Below are 23,958 nucleotides of genomic sequence, written 5' to 3'. Positions count from 1 at the left end.
ATGTATCTCTTGGTATAAATTCCGCCTTTTCTGTAACTTTCTGTTCATTACCTACCTGAAGAGAGAGACAGTAGTCTCTGAAATATAGTATTTACTTTTTATATTTTGGCATTTTTATGGGCTATATGTTACATCTAATAAATAAAATCTCAAGAGAAGTGAAGTTTTTGTGTCTAAGGAATAGGAGTCTTCGAAAAGTTGGTTAGGCTGGTCGAGTTGATATATAAAAGAATGCACACAAAAGTAATAACAGCAGTTGGGGAAACAGAAAACCTTTTTTGCTGACCGCTAGGGAAGATAGACACACATAGTAATACAAGAAATAAGAGGCTCGATTATAAAACAGGTGGAAAAATTTAAATACTTTTGGTCTAGTAGTTTAAACCAAGAGGATGTAATGCTGAAGGTGAGAATAAGATAAAAGCTGCATTAGTGAAGTGGAGAGAGGTAGCTGGAGTGGTATGTGATTAGAAAATGCCAACCAAGCTAAAAGTCAAGATATGAAACACAGTGATAAGACCAGTGTTAATGTATGGACCAGAAACCTGGGCTCTAAGAAGAGAAGAGGAAGTAAAGCTTGAGAGAACAGAGATGAGAATGCTGAGGTGGATTATGGGAATATCACTGCTTGAGAGATTGGAAAATGATGGAATAAGGAGAAGGGCAGGCTTAGTAAAGATAAGAGGTGATATGAGTCACAATTGAGATGGTTCGGGCATTGTGTTGAGAATGGATGACGAGGAGGGAGTAAAGAAAGCTTGGGAGGAACCTGTTAGAGGGAGATCAAGAGGGAGACAGAGAATTAGATGGCGAGATAAAGTGAAGGAAGATATGGAGAGAAGAGCTTTGGTGGAGGATGATGGCTTTGATAAAAGGCAGTGGAGAAGGCGCATCAGGCAACCAACCCCTTAATGTAGGAATAACGGGGGGAAAGAAGATATATATTATATATATATATATATATATATATATATATATATATATATATGTGTGTGTGTGTGTGTGTGTGTGTGTGTGTGTGTGTGTGTGTGTAAAGCTACACTGCTATTTCCAGATTTAGTGACCTAGCCCATCTAATCCGAGACGGATTAGATGGTCTAGGTTATAACCGACAAGCTAACTTACATTCAGGTCGAACTGTGAATTAAGAAGCGTATTAAGCTCTTGTAAATCTTACGGACACACACACACACACACACACACACACACACACACACACACATATATATATATATATATATATATATATATGTGTGTGTGTGTGTGTGTGTGTGTGTGTATACATATTTGTCTGTGTCTGTTTGCAAATTTTGTCAATCCGAGTTGTGAAATGATTTTATGGTAGCTTTGATCTTTGTCAAAATTGCCTCCTAATTTGACGGTTGTATTTGGAAGATCAAATCGATAAATGTCGCTTTCAAAGACGGAACTTTGGTTTGTTCCGTAACCGTAAATAAAAAAAAAAAAAATAGCTTGTCAGAGTGGGTTAGTTCAGAAAATGTAAACCCAAAGCAATTCACCGAAGGGATGAAAGAAGTGGGCGCTTGTGTATTTGCGGAAGGAGGTGGGAAGGAAAGCAGGAGATTTGAGTGTGGGGAATAAAGGAAAGAATATACGGAGGAGGAGGAGGAGGAGGAGGAGGAGGCGCAATGCATTGGCTTGCGTCCAGTGTTGGAAGCACCACAACCACCGCTGCTACCTCCACCCACCTGCAACGCCGCCCCTTTGTTCTACCATAATAGACCTCGCTACCCACACAGCCGCCCAGCAGACCCGAACACAAATAACACCTTGCGAGAGGACCCTTTAAATAGAGTCGTTCTAAATGAGATTGAGAGAGAGAGAGAGAGAGAGAGAGAGAGAGAGAGAGAGAGAGATCAACAAAAGACTGGGAAAAAACGAAAAAATCTCCTTCGGACCTGCCTTGAACATTAAAGAGGAATTATTTTTGAGAGGGGTCTTTTCAGTGTGTAAATGTCATTATGATCATTATCCTCGCAGACAACAATAGCAGTGAGCGTTCTATTTTCACCGGGCTGTAATCGGACTCACAATGACGCACGGGGAGAAAGCCTTTCCTGGTGGCGGCATTCTGTACATCGGGCACTTAAAACGCGGCATAAAGTAGACTTAAAACTATACCATTAGATAAGTACAAAAGGTTGATACCAAGCTCCCAAAACAGTTGTTGCCATCTCTCTCTCTCTCTCTCTCTCTCTCTTCATCTTCTCATCCTCTCTCGTCTTCTCTCTCTCTCGTTCTCCTCTCTCTGTCTCTCTCTCTCTTCTCTCTCTCATACGAACAAAAAAAATTTCTTCATAATTCGGCCTCCTAATTGCTTTCCACTGTTTACAACTGCATCACAGATTACATGATATAGTTAGAAATCACGTTGAAAGTTCAAATATGACCCATTGCTGTTGCAAATTGCAGGTATTTTAGGTGTTTTAAGATCTTGAGATCTGCCCGTACGTCGTTAATCGAAAATGTGGCCGATTCAGGAATCGTTTGCGACTGTCATATGGCATACAAATTATTTTCAGTCATCCAAAAGGGATTTTCGCCTCCAACTCTTTTGCTTGTCAACTTTTGTAGTCAGTGTGACAGCAGATTTTGATTTTTGGTTGTTTTGCGTTTTTGTACATTTTCATAATGGCTGTAGGTTTTCTGAAGGAATACGCACATTTATGTATATTCACATGCTTGAGTTCATTGAGACCTAATATACGTTGTATCCGGAGGGTAAATCGAGAATCAAAATCTGTAACATTATTCATTTGACACTATTTTTATGAGCGCTGACTTGAAATATTATTCAGTTGGAAGTGGAAACAATCTGTCATCACGAGTCGAGTCATCTCAAGTGATCAAATGTACCTGATGTGATTTTCGTCTTTCTCTCTAAACGACTCTGTGACCTTGAAAAGCAGTGTCATAGAATCCCCCAAACGCAAGCGGATCTGAAGGGTGAACCCCCCACACCCCCAACCAACATTCCAATATTAGAAATTGACTCTAGTCGCTCGGAAATAGGTTTTGGGAAACCAAATTTCCCGAAAGGTAGTTTGTTAGTTGAGAGAGAGAGAGAGAGAGAGAGAGAGAGAGAGAGAGAGAGAGAGAGAGAGAGAGAGAGAGAGAGAGTGTGTGTGTGTGTGACTTTTCTAAAAATGAATATGAAGATATATCAGCGTGGGTGAATTATTCTTTAGTATTTATTTCATTTCTAGATTGGTTTTTTAGTTACAGGCAAAAATCCTTAGAGATTGTGAAAACAGTAAATGGTGTAGGTGTTCATGGAAACATTAGGTTTCTGCTGTTTTCCCAAGATATTCCTCTGTTCTGTTCTACGGTTTTATTTTGTGATACGTTCATATTCGCAATTTCTGTTGACTAGATCTTGAACGCGACCTCGAACGTAAACCTCCCCATTTTTCACTCCTGCCGCTTCATGAGGGTAACCCCTTCTGATTCTCATCCGGATCGAACCCAGGTCTTTCAATTGAAAGCAAAGGCGCTACCTACCGGACCACACGTCTTTCAGGAAGTTGCAACCTGAGTACCACTGTACCTAAGGCTTTTACCTGGCCACGCCTACTGTCTCACATACCAACGAGTTTGACCCAACTCTCCGGACTCTGCAGTGATGACTTTTATCGTATGAACTCGGAAGAGATCATTCTAATGAAATGCCATCAGTTGGGTCACTGCTAGGGCGGGAAGTTGGGTCAAACTCGCTAGTATGCGAGGCAGTTGGCCTGGCCGGGTCAAAGCAGTAGGTCCAGTGGTACTTGGTTTCCAATTTCCATTGTGACTTGTGTGGTCCGGTTGGTAGCGCCCTTGCTTTTCAACTGAATTGACCTGGGTTCGATCCCTTTGTGAGTCAGAAATATAAATATATTGCTGTTCTACACGTGATTATGCCGTTTCATTCTATTTATATATATATATACTTATATCTATTGTCTTATATATATACTATATATAGATTATATATAAAATATATATATATAGATTCCAGCGGTTATGACACTAGGAACACTCAATCAATCAGTAAGTAAATCAACTAGACCTGGGATATTTGCCCGCCTTATGTTTAAAATGTGAAACATCTTGGCTACCTCCATTTCTGGGCTCTTCCGTCTCTTCCCTCGGGTTTTCTTCAAGCTTGTAAATCTGACTTATTAGAATATCGTCTTTTCCACCTAAGGAGAATGATCCATTACCCTTTCAATTTTTCTTGATCTTTATGTACATGAGAGGCGTTGAGTTTTATTTGGGCCATTTGATCGTCAGATTCCCCAGAATAGTGTGTGTAAGTTTCGTTGCTAAGTGAAATCGGGAGCATTTTAGTCTATGATCCACGAGATGCACACTTGGAATCATTCACTTCCCTACTGTTCGGGATGATCTTTCTCAATTGAAGCTCTTTGTAGCACCGTCGACATCGTTCCTGACTGCTGCTTGCCTGTTGGTAACTGCTTTTTCCAGGAACGAGGCCCATAAGCCAGTCTTAGTTTTATAAAAAATACAAAATGAAATTTCTATCATCGGATATAATGGGATTACTAGTGATCTGAATACCAATCATTGTTGATTCATCGAAAGAGTCATTGCTGTAAACACGAACAACCCGAGCTAGCTTCAGAGTCCTTGGAAGCTGCACTTAAGAATTTATAATAAAAAGAATTTTTACATGATCAGGAGACAGGCCTTATATCACCCGAAAGGTCAAGTTTGTTGACAGCAGTATTCATAGTCGGCGCTCCTCCACAAAGTTTCTTGGCTCGTGCCCGTCCTCACGGTTCTTGTGTGTGTGTGTGTGTGTGAATATTCGTCTCTGAGCTGGCCATGTAAAAATGAGAGACTTTTGTTCAGCGTAACTGATTGACTGTTTCGCCATGCAATTCAGCACTGCCTAGTATTTTACTTTCAACGTTATTAGATAAAAAGATCTTTTGATTTGTCTGTGTAGTAGTAAATAGAAAGAAAGAGAACTTTGGGGCGAAACCATGCACTAACGATTAACAGTGTTACGAGTATTGCTTCGCCAAGGCCCTCCCATTTGGATGGTAAACATTTTGGAAAACACTCACGTCCTGTGGTTTTTGTCTCCATTCATTGTAGCTGTTGCATGATAACAGTTGACTAGCAACTACACACATAATTAAATACCTAGGTCGAGAGAGGCTTACTGGACTTTAAGGAACGCGCCCCGTCCCCATTCCCCCCTTGTGCGGTTGGAATATCAGGCACGGGTACCTCTGTGATCTGAGCGCGCACCTCAGTATCATGAGAGAGAGAGAGAGAGAGAGAGAGAGAGAGAGAGAGAGAGATTGTTGTGATGGTGTTACCTGGGTAGCCGGCAACGGCCCTAATAAGGAAGGGTGTTTCGATTAAGAGTCTTAAACCTTTCATGATTATCGTAGACGCTTTCCGAAGGTCGGTTACCTGGAGTCGATTTCTTCTGTACCGTCTGTTACAAGTAACGTATCTCGAAAGCAATTTCCTCCACAGCTTCTTTGCTTTGTTTCTGGTCCCGTATGATTTCTTCAGGATTTGTATTTTGTCCTGAACATTCGTAGGATGACTCGCATTTGTATTTGACCGTGACATTTTTTCAGGTCACTCCGAGATTCATTTTGATTTGAAATCAATATTTATTTGAAGTTTTTCAATTAGTTTTTTTTTTTTTTTTTTTTTTTTTTTTTTTTTTTTTTTTTTGTTTTTTTTTTTTTTTTTTTTTAATAATTTGTAGCTTTTGCCTTTTTTGTTCGGCATTCCACTTCTCTGTGGATGTATTCCTTTCGAGACTACATTTTCTTCTTGGTTTTTTTATCTAGAAGGTTTTTCGGATTAGGTTACCATAGAGATGATGGGCAACCTGTCAAAGGAATCTTTGTGACATTAATATTTATTTTAAAAGTTGAATTTTACCTTTTTAAGATTAGAGCCGTCTGTGTTTGATATTTGATTGCGTTTATTATTTTCTGTATATTATTCAAGCTTGTGCCAGAATGGATGTATTTTGGAATAAAAAAAAAAGTTGGGAATGGCAAAAGCTTTAACTTGTTCCTAATTATTTTGATTGAGATGCCGTTTTCACTTATATAGTGATAGTTTTTTTATGCGGCCTTCTTCATATGGAAAAGCTACATACGTCACTCGTGTTTAGCCTCTCGAGTTCCTGGGCGATTCTGAAGAGACATGATAAGGTTGTTCGGGAAAAGCGGCGGCTGCTAGGCTTCCGGGCTGTTGGGGTGGGAGGAGTAGGGCGTCATCTATGTGGGATATTGGCGAGGTTCATCTTTATGCTTGTGTGCGTGGGTGGTTGGGTTGCCATCCTATGCGCTCCCGAGAGGAAGCTCTCAGTTAACGCCGCTGCCGATGGACTGCTCCAGTCCCCTCCCCCCTCGCACCCTACCACCACTTCTGGAGCGAGGGGCTGTGGTTGGTCCCCCTTTTTGGTCTGATTCACATTGATCCTTTTGTTTATGTGGGGCATAATCCTAGTTTTTTTTTTCGTTGGGGGGGGGGGGTCCCGGGGGGGGGGGGGCCCTTTGAACTGCACAGTACAGGGCACTGAATGCTTTCGGTGATATGTCCTTTCTGCTTCCCTTCTAAAGTTTTTAGTCGTTTTATGCTTTGAAATGTTTTCACATCTGTTCATTTAGTTTTCTTTATACTCTCTTTACCTAGCCACGTTGTCTTCTTCAAAGTTATAATCTTTGAATGTACTTCATTTCAGTGCCGTCATTTTTCATCTTTCCCGTTATACTTCGTTGTAGGTACATGACCGGTTTTTGTTTGATTACCCTGGTAGGAAATAGTATAAAAGTAGTTTTTGTATGACTTGACGAACCAAATAATAAACTTATTATACAAGCTATATTTTGTTGAATTCTTCTTGTTCTTCGCCTTTAAGGGTTGTGTTCGGTTTCCAAGAAGATAGCGCAGTGTTTACGTGAGCATTTCTTGTAAAAGATGCTGTGAAATTCTTATATGTAACTTGTTCGTCCTTAGAATTTCACCGCTCAGTATGTGGGTGCACTCGCTTTACTTTGTTCTTGTGATTGCTGCGCTATTTGTGAAATTGTATGATAATCAGTGGAGGAGACGTCGATGGTCGAAGTTTGTATGAGTGCAGTCATTTGCATGTGAAGGTATTCGTCCAGTGCTGTACTTGTATGGACGTCAGCTCACAATCACTTCGTCATTTCTGTGAGCTGAATGAGATGAAGCTGTCATAATATTGACAGCTGACCGGTGTTTTCTCGCCGAATCACACATTCAGACCGCAATGAAAATGTGTTTGATCCAGTTCTTTAATGTTGTCTATCGATTTAGTGGAGGAATATGTAAATGTTATGTTCCTATTTAAAATAATTCGAAGGCTGTACTTTATTATTCTATTTCTCCGTTTTTCTTATGTATTCCCCATGGCTAGTTTGTCTCATGTATTCCTCATGGCTAGTTATTCTTGTTTATGTATTCCTCTTGGCTATGTCTACTAGGTGAAAGGCCATACCAGTAGTACCTTTAAGGGGAAAGCGTCGGCTGCGTCTAAATATAGAACAGATGGACGCCGTATCAATGTCTGGATTGGGACCCAAGTGGATAGGCCTGGCCATGATTCCCTCTCTCTCTCTCTCTCTCTCTCTCTCTCTCTCTATCTCTCTCTCTCTCTCCTAAGATAGCAGCGTATTTAGTTTGTTGAAAACAGAAATTTAAGTAACTCTCGGCAATAACTCCTCACGGACTGCAAGGAACGTTCCCGCGAATACGACAGCCACCAGGGGCTGGGGCGTCAAATGTATTTCGCCGTGTTTAGTACTGGCCCCTGGGGGTTAATTACAGTCGACCCCCCAAAAATAACGGTAAATTCTTAATAAACAACTCAAATACTATAGGAAACTGTAATTTCCAAAGAAATACCCGACGCTAAGTTATTACCTAGATCTACACACTAAGGAAATATAGTGTATTAGTCCGTTTAAGACTGTATTCAAGTTACATTTCTAACAAAACAAATGTAAGCAAACAAAACACAGAATTTATTGAAAAACAAGAAAATATTGTATTTAACCTATTTATTTAACAGAGATGTTAAATTTCCGAAGTGGTGGTACATTCGGCTCTGTGCTGAGAAGAGCTGAGAAGAGCTGAGAAGCATGTGGTCTAATATTTCGAGGGTTTGACAACTTGTGGTGTCCCCGTCCCCGCTATGGCTGAGTCGACCGCGCCTCAACACACAAATTTCGCAGAATTTAGGAAAGCATCTTATGAATCAAATTAGAAAATTTACTTAAGAATCTAATACGAAAATTTACAAGAAGATTGCAAGACGACAAGCCTTCAAGAATGTAATATGAACTCCTGTTTTCGCAATTGTAATAACAATGCTCAGCAGCCTACGTGGCATAGGCCTAGCCCTATTCTGAAATAGTTTGTATTGACTTTTTCTCAAAGCTATTGGAGAAACCTTCGCTTTCAGTGAGTTGGCCTGTATAGCAACACTAGACGAGTTAAGTATCATTTTCAGTATTTTTGGTTTTGTTTGTCAGGAAGGTCATCTGCGGAGCGGAGGCAAAGATTCTGTACTGCCACCAATATTGCTTACTTCTGCACAGTTAGCGTCAAGACCCAAAATATGCATAAAATTGTGCTCGTGTAATATCGTCTTTAAGCAACTCCCGTTCTTTTGTATGAGAGAGAGAGAGAGAGAGAGAGAGAGAGAGAAGAGAGAGAGAGAGAGACTAGCTATTGCAAGTGCCACGAACGACGTTGCAACCCACTTCCTTTGATCTTAGTAAATGGCAAGGCAAGAGATTAAAGCTGATATTCTGCATTTTACTGAAAAATGGAAAGCTAGAGTTAGGGCACTTTTTATGTCTTCATTGTAGGTTCTGCAAGGCCTGTACTTTAACTGTAAATATTCATACGTGCCAAATTACTTTAGTTGCCGACTGACTTGACGAACAAATGATATTGATGCTTTTGCAAGAGGTCGGAAGTTATATATTTCTGTCGAATGAGCGAATTTTAGCGATAATTATCTTTGATTTGAAGTTGTCTGTTCTTATTTTCCTGTGGAGAATGAGCAAGGCTCACTCTGACGTCTGTCTTGTGTATTGCGTCACGGATGCTGTCGGTTCTTGGCCTCGGGCGAATGAATTTTGCTTTTATTCTTAGTGTCGGACAAATCTGGCTGTTGTTTAGATGGACTAGACACACTCTTTCCCCGAGTGTTTTTTGTGCTCCTTTCTTAGCTTCGGTAATGTACTATGTGTATTTAGTGTAAGGATTTGAAGCCGGAGTAATGGTAACTACCGGGGTCCTTTTGATGAATAATTTTACTCTCATAACTAATTTGGGGGATTTTTTATTTTCTATTTATTTTAGTTGTTTACTTTATTTATTTATTTTCCGCAGTGTGGGATGTCTAGGTCGAAAGCTGCTGTAATTTTTGAGCTGTGAAGTGATTGAGGCTTGATGATAGTTCCAAAAATTATTTATTCGTTGGTTGACTTTGATATGAATTTTACTTTCTCAAGTGAACCCTTTTGCCGAAGACAAAAACTGCTCGTAATAAAAGTTTCGATTCACAGAGTACGCATTTTGTAGTCTGGTGAAATAAGCATCATGCTCATGCACCTAAATGTTTATGTTATGTATGCATCAACCATTTGGCGCACTTCGTTTTGCTTTTTTTCAGAAGAGGGAGGAAATTTCCTTTCACCTTGATTGAGCAGCGCTGCGCCAAACGAAATGAAAATGAATTTCGTTTCATAGCTAGTTGTACTTGTAGCTATTTTTGTTTGTAATCTAATTTGTATCGCAGTATTTTCTTAGAAATTGATGTTAGTCTCGCTCCTCAGTAGGAAGACCTTGGAAGCAACTTGTTTATAGAGTCAGCAGTTGAGGGGTATTTATTTGCAGACTGGTATTTGAAGATAATGTCCCTGAGGACAAGGAGACTTGAGCAAATCATGCATTTCATGGATCACCGAGTCTTGTAGCTGTGTAGCTAAGTTCTGTTGATATTGACGCTTTTACAAGTGCTATTGCTACAACTACTGTCATCCATAAATAACGTGGACTATTATGTAATTTGGAAGGTCTGAATAAAATGAAGATGATTTTTATGATGAAATTCGTGAATGGTTATCAAGAGTAAACTAATGCTGTTTGCCGACTGAATCATAAAATGAATCATGGAAACGGTGTTAGGTAACATCTCACACCCGTCCAAGTCTATGGCTGAAGTGGATTTGTTCATCGTCAGTTGGAAATAGACATTATTTGTCTCGTCAACAGAGGCAAGCAGTCGCTTGCTTGCACGCGCACGTATTGAATTTCATATTCGGAAAGGGAAAACCAGCTAGCTGGGGATGTTTTATCTTACATCTGTGCTTCATTTGCATAGTTTACAACACATTTGCTTTATCGTGCAATCGGACCAAGTCCAAGTGTGAAGGGAGAGTGGGCAGTATATGTGTTGCTTTTAGATTTAAATTTTGATGCCACCGATTAGGTAAAAGAGAATAGTTTTTGCGCCAATAGTATGACATATGAAAGTGTTCAAGTTTTTGACCGAACTCAGAAGTGGCACTCGTAAAACTCTCAGCCTGTTATACTTAGAAGCCTCGTTCTTGTGCATTAAAAGCTGCCGGCGTCTTGATCCTCGGAGCCGTGTTTATTAGCTGGTATAGAAAGTAAAACTGCCCAAATGCAGCACTGCAACGTCGTAGATTTGTTTTTATACCGGCAACTTATAATAGTCGGGGACTAGTAATCGTGCTAAGTTTTGGAAGCTGTCTTTGACATACATTTAGCTATGGACAAAGTTTGTGCTTTCCCGGACACGAGAATGCTGACTCGAAATGAAGCAAGGTCCCGTCCGACGTTCCGAAGGGATCCAAATGTTGCCGGTTCAGGATTGGGGAAAATTTAAACCAAGTTGTGACCGGAGATCCAAGTTTGATTCATCAGTATGTCCTTGAGTTCAGTTACAAGCCGATACAAGTCCATTCACCAACACCAAAGAAATTCAAGGTTCCAAAATGTCATAGGTGTATGATAGTGCTCCAACCCACACGTCACTAATTGCCATGGAGATTGCTCAAGACCGTAGATTTGAAGATTCGCTCCACCTGCTCCACTCTCCCGATCTGCTACCATGTGATTTTTCCCCGTATTCAGATTCGAAGGGCACCCACTTTGGAGGACGACTAGGTCAAGACACTCATAGGGACCAACATATTACCACTTACTTCAAGAGTACTGTGGAAAGGCATCTTAGGCATACATCAAAGGAAATGTTTGTGAACAGGCGCTAGTGTTGCCTGAAAATGAATGTTTACGATTTCCAGGTGAGCATCTCTCATGATATTTCGAATAGCAAGTGCAGAATACTACACCTATAGGAGAGAGAGAGAGAGAGAGAGAGAGAGAGAGAGAGAGAGAGAGAGAGAGAGAGAGAGAGATCTTGTATATATCATTGATAACGTCTACTTTGTAAATAAGGGAAACTTTAGGGGTAGTACCTAGCTTTCTGCTGGCATTATGTAATACATTGAAATCTTGTGAAAAAGAAACTTGGACTCGAAGGAAACGCCCAGTGTTGCCAAGTATCCGGAAAACGTACAACGTTACTTGAGCTCACTAATCCAAAAATTCAAATATGTGGTGATGAGAGAGTTGCCGTTGACTCACATTTTCACGTGTGGCTTTACTGCATCGATTAAAAGTTCCCACACACACGCACACACACATATATACATACATACATACACACACACACACACACACACATATATATATATATATATATAGATATATATCCTGTGTTGTATGTCGAAATTTTGTATTTTTCGTTTCAAGTCGTTTCGTGTGCGCCTCAAGTTTCTACAGTTTCAACCTTGTAACAGTATTTTCACTGTCTGATTTTCCAGTGTAATTGTACGATGGGCACATCATTTCTTTAATGGAATAAGCTCTGTAGTAGTAGTTGAAATTGATGCTGCCTCTCTCACTCGCATCATATTTATAACAGTATTTTTTTTCCTAATGTCTATAATTTAGTTTTGTTCGAAAAGGCTTCTTCATGCTTATTCTGCGTTAGTTTGTAGGATTATGAAAGCAATTGACTATTTGAATGTTATGGGAAATGCAAGTTATAATGAAAAGGGAGAGCAGCTGAGCAGGATGCGAGAATTCTGGAGAAGTGTCCCGCTGCCCCTTTTGAAAAGACATCATATTCCCTAATATCAGTGTCATGACATCGAATGAATCGAACTTCAAACTGGCTGGACGAAACAAACGTAACAGTCGAGTCAAGTTGAACCAAGTCAAACTTGAACATCCCAAGAGTGAAGGTTATTGTAAATTTGGCTTTCAGTCGCATAGAGGCATGCATGCTGACTAGTGGTATCCAGCATGGCCGGTAGTAAGTGAAAGATAATGCGGCAGAAGGACCGACATCGCGCCTTCTCATTTTTTATCTCCATTTTTGCTCGGAGTTTAATGAGCTTCACGTCCGTAGTTTTGCTTTGGTCTTTATCCACTTGGAATTAGTTTTGACATATTCTCTCTCTCTCTCTCTCTCTCTCTCTCTCTCTCTCTCTCTCTCTCTCTCAGAATGTGAACTAATAGCGGTAGAATTTGAATCTGAAAAATTAATGAACATAGTAATATATAGACCCCCTAATACTAAAGAGTTTGACATAATAATAGAAAAATTGGATGATATATGTAGAAATCACAAGGACTGGACTATTCTCCTATCTGGAGACACTAACTTTTCCTTTCGTAGACTGGAAAGAACGAATAGGAGAATGTGGTTGTATTTATACATATAAAAAAGAGAGTAATAGTAGTGCAGAAGATAAGAGGCAATTCGAAAAGCTATTAGATATGCTACTAGAATACAACATTCAACAAATAAATCACCTGCCAACAAGAAAGGAAAATACTTTAGACCTAGTATTTGTGAATAAGGTGAATTATGTTAAAGAAATAATAGTTTATAATACGAGTATTTCAGACCATAATGTCATAGAATTAACAGTCCATTCCAAAGCAAGCGAAAACAGAGATAAGCAAGAAATGAAAAAGTGGGAAGGATATGAAAAATACAACTTCTACAGTAAAAATATAAAATGGTCAGAAATAAATGAAGAATTAAACAAGGACTGGGATAACATTTTCGTAAGTGATGACATAAGAGTAAATACGGAGATACTATATAAAATATTAGAGAAAATAGTGGAAAAATATATACCGAAGAAGAAAAGTAAACATCAGTCATGCATACCAAGAGACAGAAGGATCTTGTTCCAGAAAATCAGAAAGTGGAAAAAAGGTCTTGCAAAAGAAAAAAATGCATGGAAAGTTATAGAACTAAAAAGTAAGATAGAAAATGCAGAACAAAAGATTATACAATCAAAAGAAAATGAAAAACGGGACCTGGAAGAAAAAACCCTAGTAAATATCAAGCAAAACCCCAAACTATTATACTCGTACGCGAAAAAGATGAATAAAAGAAGAATAGAAATAGGCCCTCTAAGAATTGAAGGGAGATTAACGAATGAAAAAAAGGAAATATGCAACATATTGGCAGAACGATATAAGAGAGAATTCACCCCTAGAATTGATAATGAAGATAATGATACAGAAGTAAGGGACGAAAATAGTGAATATTTAGCTGACATAGATATTAATGAAGCTGATATTGTGCAGGCTATTAATGAAATTAAAAATGGAGCTGCTGCAGGTCCTGATGGTGTTCCTGCTATTTTGTTAAAGAAAGTAGTTCATTCTATCGCAAAGCCACTTGCAATATTATTAAGACAAAGTGTAGATACAGGCAAGATTTATGATGAGCACAAATTAGCATATATTACCCCTACTTTCAAAAGTGGATCAAGACTAGAGGCAAGTAATTTTAGGCCTGTGAGTCTAACATCACATATTATGAAAGTGTATGAAAGGGTAATGAAGAAAAATATTACGAAACATTTAATAAAAAATAATTTGTTTAATATAGGACAACATGGTTTCGTACCTGGAAAAAGTACACAAACCCAACTGTTAGTCCACTGTGAGAACATATACTAAAATATGAAAAGCGGAAATGAAACAGATGTGGTTTATCTGGACTTTGCAAAAGCTTTTGACAAGGTAGACCATAATATATTAGCGAAGAAAATTAGAAAACACAATATCGTGGATAAAGTAGGAAGATGGTTAAAAGAATTTTTACACAACAGAAAACAGATAGTTATTGCAAACGATGAGAAATCGGATGAAGCTAAGGTAATATCCGGTGTGCCACAAGGTACGGTGTTAGCTGCAATACTGTTTGTTATTATGATTGCAGACATAGACAGTAATGTTAAGGACTCGGTAGTGAGTAGTTTCGCCGATAACACAAGAATAAGTAGAGAAATTACTTGTGATGAAGGTAGGAACGCGCTACAAAGAGACCTTAACAAAGTATATGATTGGGCAGAGGTAAATAAGATGGTATTTAACTCTGATAAATTTGAATCAATAAATTATGGAGACAGAGAAGGAAAGCTATATGCATATAGGGGACCTAATAATGAGACAATCACAAATAAGGAAGCAGTTAAAGACCTTGGTGTGATGATGAATAGGAACATGTTATGCAATGATCAAATAGCAATTCTATTGGCAAAATGTAAAGCAAAAATGGGAATGTTGTTACGGCACTTCAAAACGAGAAAAGCTGAATACATGATTATGCTTTATAAAACATATGTTCGTAGTCCACTTGAATATTGCAATATGATATGGTACCCACACTATCAAAAGGATATTGCACAAATAGAGTGTACATAGGTCCTTTACAGCTAGAATAGAAGAAGTCAAGGACCTTGACTACTGGGAAAGACTACAATTTTTACAATTATATAGTCTAGAAAGGAGAAGAGAGCGCTACATGATAATTCAGGCATGGAAACATAGAAGGAATAGCCGAAAACATCATGGAACTAAAAATATCAGAAAGAGCAAGCAGAGGTAGATTAATAGTGCCCAAAACTATACCAGGAAAAATAAGGAAAGCACACAGGACATTAATCCACCACGCATCAGCATCGATAATGCAGCGTCTATTCAATGCGTTGCCTGCTCATCTGAGGAATATATCAGGAGTGAGCGTAGATGTGTTTAAGAATAAGCTCGACAAATATCTCAGCTGCATCCCAGAGCTATTGGTGCAACTCGAGCTTTCGAGTCTGTAATGTACTTTATTGCATTTTAAAGGTGTGAGAAAACGCAGAAGATTCTTAAAACAGGGGTATACACACCAGCCAGAATATGTCATCTGTTTGTGTCTGTGCGCGCGCTTAGTTAAGGAAGTAATCTGTCTTTTGTTCTTGAAAAAGAACATCAAGATGTATGGAGAAAATATATTTCAATCGCCACAGGTATTCCCGCTACTCATGATGGGCTGCCAAGGCTTTTGAGACTATGGCAAATACGATTCCTTGGTAGCTTTGGTGTCATTTAGCAGTCTCCTTATCCACATCATTGAGCCATAGGAGTTTCCGCTTTCTCTCTTGTTTTTCGTAGTTGTATAATGTGTCTCTCTATCAGGTCTCCTAAGGAGAGATGAACCAAGTTGCATTGCTCTTCTCATTCGACATACGAGAGGGGAAAGAGAGAAAGGCACATCACCAACTTGCTCTTTTCTTTGCTTATTTTCTTTTTCTTTTTCTTTCCACCTCGAAGAAAGCATGCCTTCAGTTAGTCGCTTAAGTGTTCTCATGGAAAAGCTCTCAGAATGGTTTTATACCTGTTTTGTTCTCGATTTTTATGAAGACATTTTTATAGTAATTAATTATTAAGGATGCCATGAACTTTAATGCTGTTATAGAACAGTTCCCTGCTTGATTTACATATTTCATTTATCTTACGTGAAAATGGAGGTATTTCTTTGTACTTGGGGTACATTACTTTACATTGATTTTGTAAAGATGACCCCAGCACGCAAAAGAAAGTTCTTTGTAGAATATTGTATCAGTTTATTCCTTATAATTTGCAGGAACTCACAATTGGCTTGAATGAGTTGTCATAGTTTGAGAGCCGTGGGGTTGTTTGCACCGCCCCTGAGCTGTGGCCCCAATTCCTCTCCTCCTTCTCGCTTGGTTTGACGCCACACTTCCATAAATCAAGTCAAATCAAATCAAATCACAGTTTGAGGGGACTGCGCTTTCATACAAGAATCTTTTGGTTACTGAGTACGAGAGTCCTTAAGGATAATGACGCAAGCTACTGAAGTCTAGAAGTAATCTCACTCTTCAGCACTGCATCAGCAAGAAAGCATTTCATGTTTAAAGTGTATCAGAATATTCGCCATTGCCTAAGTGTCCATTTCTTGTTTGAAATAATATGAATCCTTCGCAGGTTCTTATTTCTGTCGATGTTTTTCATTTTAGTCTTGAGTAAAGTTGATTGCTAGCTGTAAGGTATTTAGATATTTCATATTCGTTGTCAAAATTGACTTGTTTAAAGAGAGCTCGGGCACAGCAGCGGGATTAAAGCTGCTTTCGTGAAAAGATGAAAGGACAGCCGGCTTCTTTGTATATTTCCCTCACAAGCGCCGTGAAGTCAAAATGGATATCAGGTACCGGACGGAAGTCTTGTTCGCTAGCGGTCAGTTAATTTCGTACATTGTTAGTTTTCTCCCGATGATATATGAGTGGTTCGCGGAGATGTTAATTAATTGCCGTCTCTCGTCTCTAGCACCAAGGTCACTCCTCTTTTAGCATCCCTCGCTCTCTCCCTTTCTTCATACATACATACGTGTGTATATATATATATATTTGTTTAATTAAAGATATATGTATGTATTTGGGATTGTGTCATTGACATTGTGTGTGTGTGAGAGAGAGAGAGAGAGAGAGAGAGAGAGAGAGAGAGTTTGTTTGTGGCAACAGTCCAATCACTGGCTGAGTAAGTGTTTCTCTACCTTGCTTTCCTGAGAGAGCTGACCTTCCCTATTATGTAGCCGAATTCTCTTTCCTTCCACCTTTCCCTCTTTCTCTAGCTTGCATCAGTTGAATGTATGTTGCGGATGGCACTGTCCTATTTAGTTTTTTTATTGAGTGTTTCTATTCTCTTTTTTATTCCTTCCCGTATTTGAGTGCTATTTCCAACCTTAATTTTATTTCACTAGTATTCATTCTTCTCTAAATGGAGGCCATCTCTGATCCGTCTAAACTTTATAGTCTCCTGTCTCGTAGCAACCTTCACGCAACACTTCCTGACTGCGCGTCAAGAGCTTCAAGTTTGCTAATATTAGATTTCTGGGTTTTTTTTAGATGGCCTTAGGGATTGACTTCAACACGCCTACAGTAAATGTGTGTGACTTTTTGTTCTTAGTCAACAGGTGCGGTAGGTATGTCCTATGTCTTGCTGTTGTATGTAATGTTGGTAGAACTGTTGAATTGTTTTTAACGATATTATGTTCTTTTGCGTTTTCCTTTTCATGAAGGAATGACAGTGATGACGTTATTTCTGGTATATATGCACGGGAATTTCTCATCTCTGGTGTGAAATGTTAGGTTTTTGCTAGACGCTTCATATTGCCAGACTGAGTGCTCAAGACCTCTTCTGGGGTGTCAGTTTCTTTAAAACTTGACTTTTGTCTCTCGTCAAGCGCTTACACCATTTTTTCCCACATTATCAATACACCTCACGCAGTATATTGTAGGTAATACCTATGGATGTGTGCAGCGCCCCTTCTTCCATAGCTGCTCCCACCTTTGAGCCTTTGACCACAGCTCCAGTCTTGCTTCTTGTCTTGCATCTTGCTGTCCCGTCTCGAATATGACTCCTTCGTGCAACTGTGAGATTTCCTCTGACTTTCCCCATTAGATCCTTGTTCTTCCTCGCGTTTATTTTCTCGATCTCTTCATCTTGTCAAACTATTCCAACTCACTCTCTTTGTTAACTTAGGCGCCCAATGCTGAAAGTGCCTCACTGTTAGCGTTATCTCATACTTTTCATTATTGGCTCATTCATTTTTAACATCTTTTTACTCACCAACTGAACTGATGTTACTTTTATATGTTTTCACGACTTTGGATCGACATTTATGAGTTTGATTGAGTTCAAATTTTACTGGAATAGGGTAATTGAGTGGTAGAATGAATTCCCTATTCAGTTTTGTGTTAGGCTTTCTTGCTCGCTTTTCGACATTTCATAACTTGAATTGTGGCCAGCCATTTCCGGAAATATTGTTGTAACTCTATGCTGTGCATCATAACCTCTCAGTTTCCAACATCTTTCTGGAGATCAAGTTATACAGCGCGCCTTCTATGTAATATTGTAAGTTATGCCAGTATGTATGTGTGTATATATATATATATATATATATATATATATATATATATATATATATGTGTGTGTGTGTGTGTGTGTGGTGTGTGTGTGTGTGGTGTCTCTAGTATAAATTGTATTGTATTATTTGGTAGAATTGTTGAATTGCTTGTAACGATATCACGTTCTTTTGCACATGCTATATATATATATATATAATTATATTATACTATATATATATATATATATATATATATAATATATGAGAGAGAGAGAGAGAGAGAGGAGAGAGAGAGAGAGAGAGAGAGAGAGAGAGATATATATAATATATATTATATATATATATATATATGTCACATTATATATAAACTTACATTAACTATACTGTTATATATCAAGTTTTATGAAACAGCATACGTACACTTTTATACATACATCTAAAATAGATTTGTATATATATATATATATATATATATATATATATATACATATACATATACACACACGTACACACACTTGTGTGGCATGAATAGATGCAATTTCTCTTGAGAATTCATTGATGATAATAGTCTTATTTTGAGATGAGCCAAAGAATTGATGGAGACGTTGCGTCATTTCTATTGGTTGGGGAAATTCTTGGACAGAAATTCGAGCAGATGACATATTTGTGGAGACGAAATGCACTAATGATAAGAGGAGGACTGTCAAGTATGCGGTTCATTAACTAACAAATAAAGGAAGAAGTGAGAACTTTTCTTCCCTTTATACCAAAAGGAGAGAGAGAGAGAGAGAGAGAGAGAGAGAGAGAGAGAGAGAGAGAGAGAGAGAGAGAGAGCTTTTATTATTTTCTACTTGTGTTCGCCGTTTGATGGACATCGATGTCTTTTATACGATGGATGTAAGTGTCTGGTCCAGGTTTATTTTAGTCGTATATACTAATTGCTTTTACATGGTTTGATGTCGTCGTGCACAACTTTCAAGGAAAAATCCCGCTCTCCCTCTCTCTCTCATATTATACGATAATTTCTCGATATTCTTTCATGTCTCGCGTTTTTAGCATCTTTTGGTCATAGTCCAAACCTGTCTGGCTCAAGACCAATGTGGTTCTTCCTCTCCATCGTCCTGTCTCCCCTTTCCAGAAAGCCTCTGGGAAAGCGGACGGACCTCCTCTCTCCAGTTGTTAGTTTTGTATCTATGTATCTATGGTCTGTTGAAGATGCTCCCATTTGACCAAGTCTTGGGCAAACTCTCACTGATCCCCTCTCGTTCCTTATTTTCTTTTGATTCATTTATCAAGTGCTCATGTGTTAGAAATGAATTCCTTTGCTGTGTTCTCATTCAAGTATGTTTTTTTCTTTCTTACTGTAGTTATTCTCATGAATTTTAACACACTCCCAAGTCAATGTTCTGTTCAGTTTGTTACTTTCTTTCCACAGAAACTGTCTCAAAATAAAGCGTTCTTATTTGAGATTGAATGCGGAGGTTAGACTAAAAAGGACCGATACAGATCCAATGGGAACGAATGGGACTCTTCCTTCACGTTTGTTTTTGTCATCAAATCATTTTCTTCCCCTTCTTCGTCTCTCTCTCTCTCTCTCTCTCTCTCTCTCTCTCTCTCTCTCTCTCTCTCTCTCTCTCTCTCTCTCTCTCTCTCTCTCTCTCGTTCCTGTTTCCTTCCTTCTGTCTTCGACATCTCACCTCCCCACTCACCACTACCCCTACCCCCTACCCCTACCCCTCCCCCTACCCCCTAACCCCTAACCCCTACCCCTACCCCTTACCCCCGACACAGCAGTTCTCGATTGACACTCCAATTTCTCGACGGCGAAAACCTTTTCTTGTCATTACGTTTCCTTTTGTCTCGGGTTTGACTTTTGCCGTTCCGTATTGACTTCCTTTTCTCCTTAACTTTTAAAGTGAAAATAGGCTTGATGATGTATTGCCCATATGTTTATGTTTCACGTGGTTTATTTTCTTTTCTTAGTCTAATGGACATAATATTTAATGTAGTGTTTAAATGTAATGATAGAGTATTCATATATTTTTCAAAGGTTTCATATCGTCTTTGTTTTGTAGTTTACTACTTCGTATTGTTTGAACCTCATTTCATAAGATATGACAACAGATCATTGTCAGTATCAACGTGAGTGTTGCACCTCAACCATGAACGTGTTTTACTCGTTTCATATTGTCAACATCCGTTTCTACTGAACCGACGCGATATGACATAATGGTCAGGCACTTGAAGGCTATTTATTTATTCCTCTTATGCAAAGCTGCGTAACAGCCATTCTGGCCTGGTCAAGGCTTTTGTTCTTTAGTTTAAGAGAGGAAGTAACGTCACTAGAACTGCACAGCACCTTTTCCGTCATTGATTTTGTTCCCCACAACTGTTTATGCATCTGAATATTTTTGTCAGTTCTTTCTTTTTCGTTTGTTTGTTCTAACCTTAGACTAATGTACTCCTCCTTGCTACGGCTTCTTCGTCTCTTTCCTTTGGAACAGATCATAAAAGCCAATGGTCTTTGTGGTCTTGTACCCTAAGAATGTGTTCTCACTTTAAATACTAATAATAATACTATCAGTAATTAAAAAAAAAGAGCTTTGTTAAGCTTATCCCGTTACATTTAAGGATTTGCATATCTTGAAAATTCGGAGTGTTCTTAATGCGTTGTTGATCTTATTTGACAGGGACTATGAGCGTGGGTGGCTACGATGGCAAAATTGCAGGTCTGTACGACTTGGAGGAGACGCTGGGACGTGGCCACTATGCCGTCGTCAAGTTGGCCAGACACGTCTTCACGGGAGAGAAGGTGGCCGTCAAGGTAAGAGTAACTGAAACGTGATTGACAAAACCCGTAGAGTTAGTAAGACTGAGCGAGCAAGCTCTCTCTCTCTCTCTCTCTCTAACGTCTCTGTTTCTCTCTTCTCATCTCTCTCATCTCTCTCTCATCTCTCGTCTCTCTCTACTCTCTCTTCTCTCTCTCTCTCTCAAGGCTTCAAAGGATGCTAAATTAGAGTGGCGATAGAGGGAATTATATAGAAACTATTCGAATGTGTTATCACCCCATCAGGGATTAAAAAGATGAGGCTGATTGAGCACGAAATAGTCTCCTGGTTTCCTTTTCCCAAGTAGGAACAGCTTGCAATTGATTGTGTTTTGTCAGCGTTTTCCAGGAACTCCTATAAGTCTTATGTGTATGTGTATATATATATATATATATATATATATATATATATATATGTATGTATGCATATATATATATATATATATATATATATTATATATATTATATGTGTGATATGATATATATATATATATATATATATATATATAATATATATGTGTGTGTGTGTGTGTGTGTGTGTGTGTGTGTGTGTGTGTATATATGTATATGTATATAATGTGTACATATAAATTTATGTATATTTTAAATGTGAATATATATATATATATATATATATATATATCTATATACACATATATATGCATGTGCAATTGTTTGATACCCAGGTGCCCGAAAATTGATCAAATGTTGTTTGTGTTGCCATAAAAGCTTAGCACATCATCATTAGGAAGCACAAGAAAGAAAGAAGAAATGAGAAAATCACCCTTGTCTTTCTTCTTCTTCTTCTTCTTTTCTTCTTCTTCTTATCTTGAACTACAGAACTCAGATTGATTTTGAAGTATGCACGTGTTCTGTGCGTTGCTTGCAGGTACATGCATTCTAACTGGTAATACCACATTTAATGTATCAGCATCCCAATTCTTCCTTCCCGGTCTTTTTCAAAAGCAGAGAATAGAAGTGCTTTGTTTGGCATGCATTGCCTTCACCATTTATCCCAGTTTTCTGTTGAATGCACAAGCTCGTTACAATGCATTTTTAAAGTCTATTATTTTTATTTTTATCATTCTTGAATTTTGTTGTAATGCTACTAACATTATGAAATCAGCAATTATCTCACTTATCATAGTTGATTTTTGTTGGCTCACATCATAGCACTCCATCCTTTCAAGGTAACCAGACTACTACTTTTATGTCATCAGCGTTCAGTTTCTTTTTCAGAGTTCATGTAGTATCCAAATTCTGATCAAAACATGATACTAATTTTAACCACTAATTATTAGTTAAAGTTGAAGTAAATAATATATGAAATTTTGTCTAGATTTAGGTGACTTAGGCCATGATCATTGGTGTATATTGTCCTCAGTGCACCATCAGATTATCCAGATATGGTTGCCATTCTATCAGCTTCCACTCTCACAGTGCCAAAAGTTGGTGTTTCATGCTCAGGGTAAGCAACTGATCGTCGCTTAGGTGTTATTATACACCACCTGGCACATCTATGAGAAACGCCAGTCAGTCAAAAGCTCGACAGACGTCGACTTTTTGCTCACATGTAGTGTTCATCCTTTTCAAGCACCAATAAGAGCAGAAAATCTAATTCATTGGTGCTGAATCTTTCTGTTCTTTGTATCTGTCACTCATGTACATCTTGAAGCTCGGCATTTACCAACCCTTTCCCCGGCTAATTGATAAACACGTAGAATAATAGAATAAAAATAAAGTTAACTGAAAGAAGAAAGTTAACTTACTCCAGTTTAGATGGACTAACTTATTCTCCCAGGAATATGAAAGTAAAAACTCAAATCTATATCCATTTTAAACTAAAATATAAAAAGTTTTTCTCCATTGGAAAACATCAAGTATAATACATATATATATCTATATATATATATATTATATATATATATATATATATATATATATATATATATATATATATATATATATATATATATATATATATATATATATATATATATATATATATATATATATATATAAACTTAAAACTTAACCACAGGTGGCTCCAAAGAAAAGAAAAGAAAAGACATTGATAACTGACACAATCACTCAAATGGTAGAAGTGTAAATGAGCTCCATGTGCAGAAAAGTTCCAGAACACTAAGAGCTATTTTCACTTACACAGAAAGTTCCTCAGTAGTGTGTCAAACCCTTTAACCTACAATATGCCATACTCCTCTACCCCACACATACCCATTTCAAGGATATTGAGGCCCCTCATATCTAATTCTTCTTTCTCACCATCTGTCCTGCCCTTTGTGACATTTTCTCCTTTCTCTTACGATTTCTGAATTACATACTTTTTTGCCAACCTGTTGCACTCTGTTCTTTAGGTAAATCCATCTCAAAATGAACTGACCTGTCTTTTCACCTATTCCAACCCTTTTACTATTCATTCTGTTTATCTCCATATGTCTGTCCATTTCAGTTTTTCTACACCATGCTTTATGCAAATAATATCTGTAGCTTCCACCTTTCTCTTATTCACATTTAACATGCAGCCTTCACTTTCATAGAGCAGAATTAGTTTGATAGTGCCTTCAGACATTTTAAACTTGGACATCTTTATATCAGTCAATTATATACATCTTAAAGCTTGGCACTACCAAGAAATTAATTTACTCAAATGTAAACTCACTTGATAGCTGTCAGGAATATGCAAGTGAAAACTCATAGCTATATCCATTCTGAAGTACTAGAATTATAAAAACCTTATTTCTGTCTAGGAAGCATTCAAGAA

At 38.2% G+C, this 23,958-nt stretch overlaps 1 protein-coding gene across 9 annotated transcripts in view; it reads left to right on the top strand.

The window, feature by feature from the left end:
* LOC135220794 (SNF-related serine/threonine-protein kinase-like) overlaps window positions 1–23,958 on the top strand; it is a 493,239-nt gene that overhangs the window by 338,157 nt on the left and 131,124 nt on the right. For all 9 annotated transcript variants that reach the window (XM_064258293.1, XM_064258292.1, XM_064258297.1 and 6 more), the window contains one exon: window positions 21,040–21,173. In XM_064258293.1, the coding sequence (XP_064114363.1) occupies window positions 21,045–21,173 (129 nt within the window). In that variant the 5' untranslated portion in view covers window positions 21,040–21,044. The remainder of the gene's footprint in view (window positions 1–21,039; window positions 21,174–23,958) is intronic.

The sequence above is a fragment of the Macrobrachium nipponense genome, chromosome 2, assembly GCF_015104395.2.
Source record: "Macrobrachium nipponense isolate FS-2020 chromosome 2, ASM1510439v2, whole genome shotgun sequence".
NCBI classification, from domain to species: domain Eukaryota; kingdom Metazoa; phylum Arthropoda; class Malacostraca; order Decapoda; family Palaemonidae; genus Macrobrachium; species Macrobrachium nipponense.
Note: the sequence above shows the minus strand (reverse complement) of the source record. Positions and strands in the feature narration are given on the sequence as shown.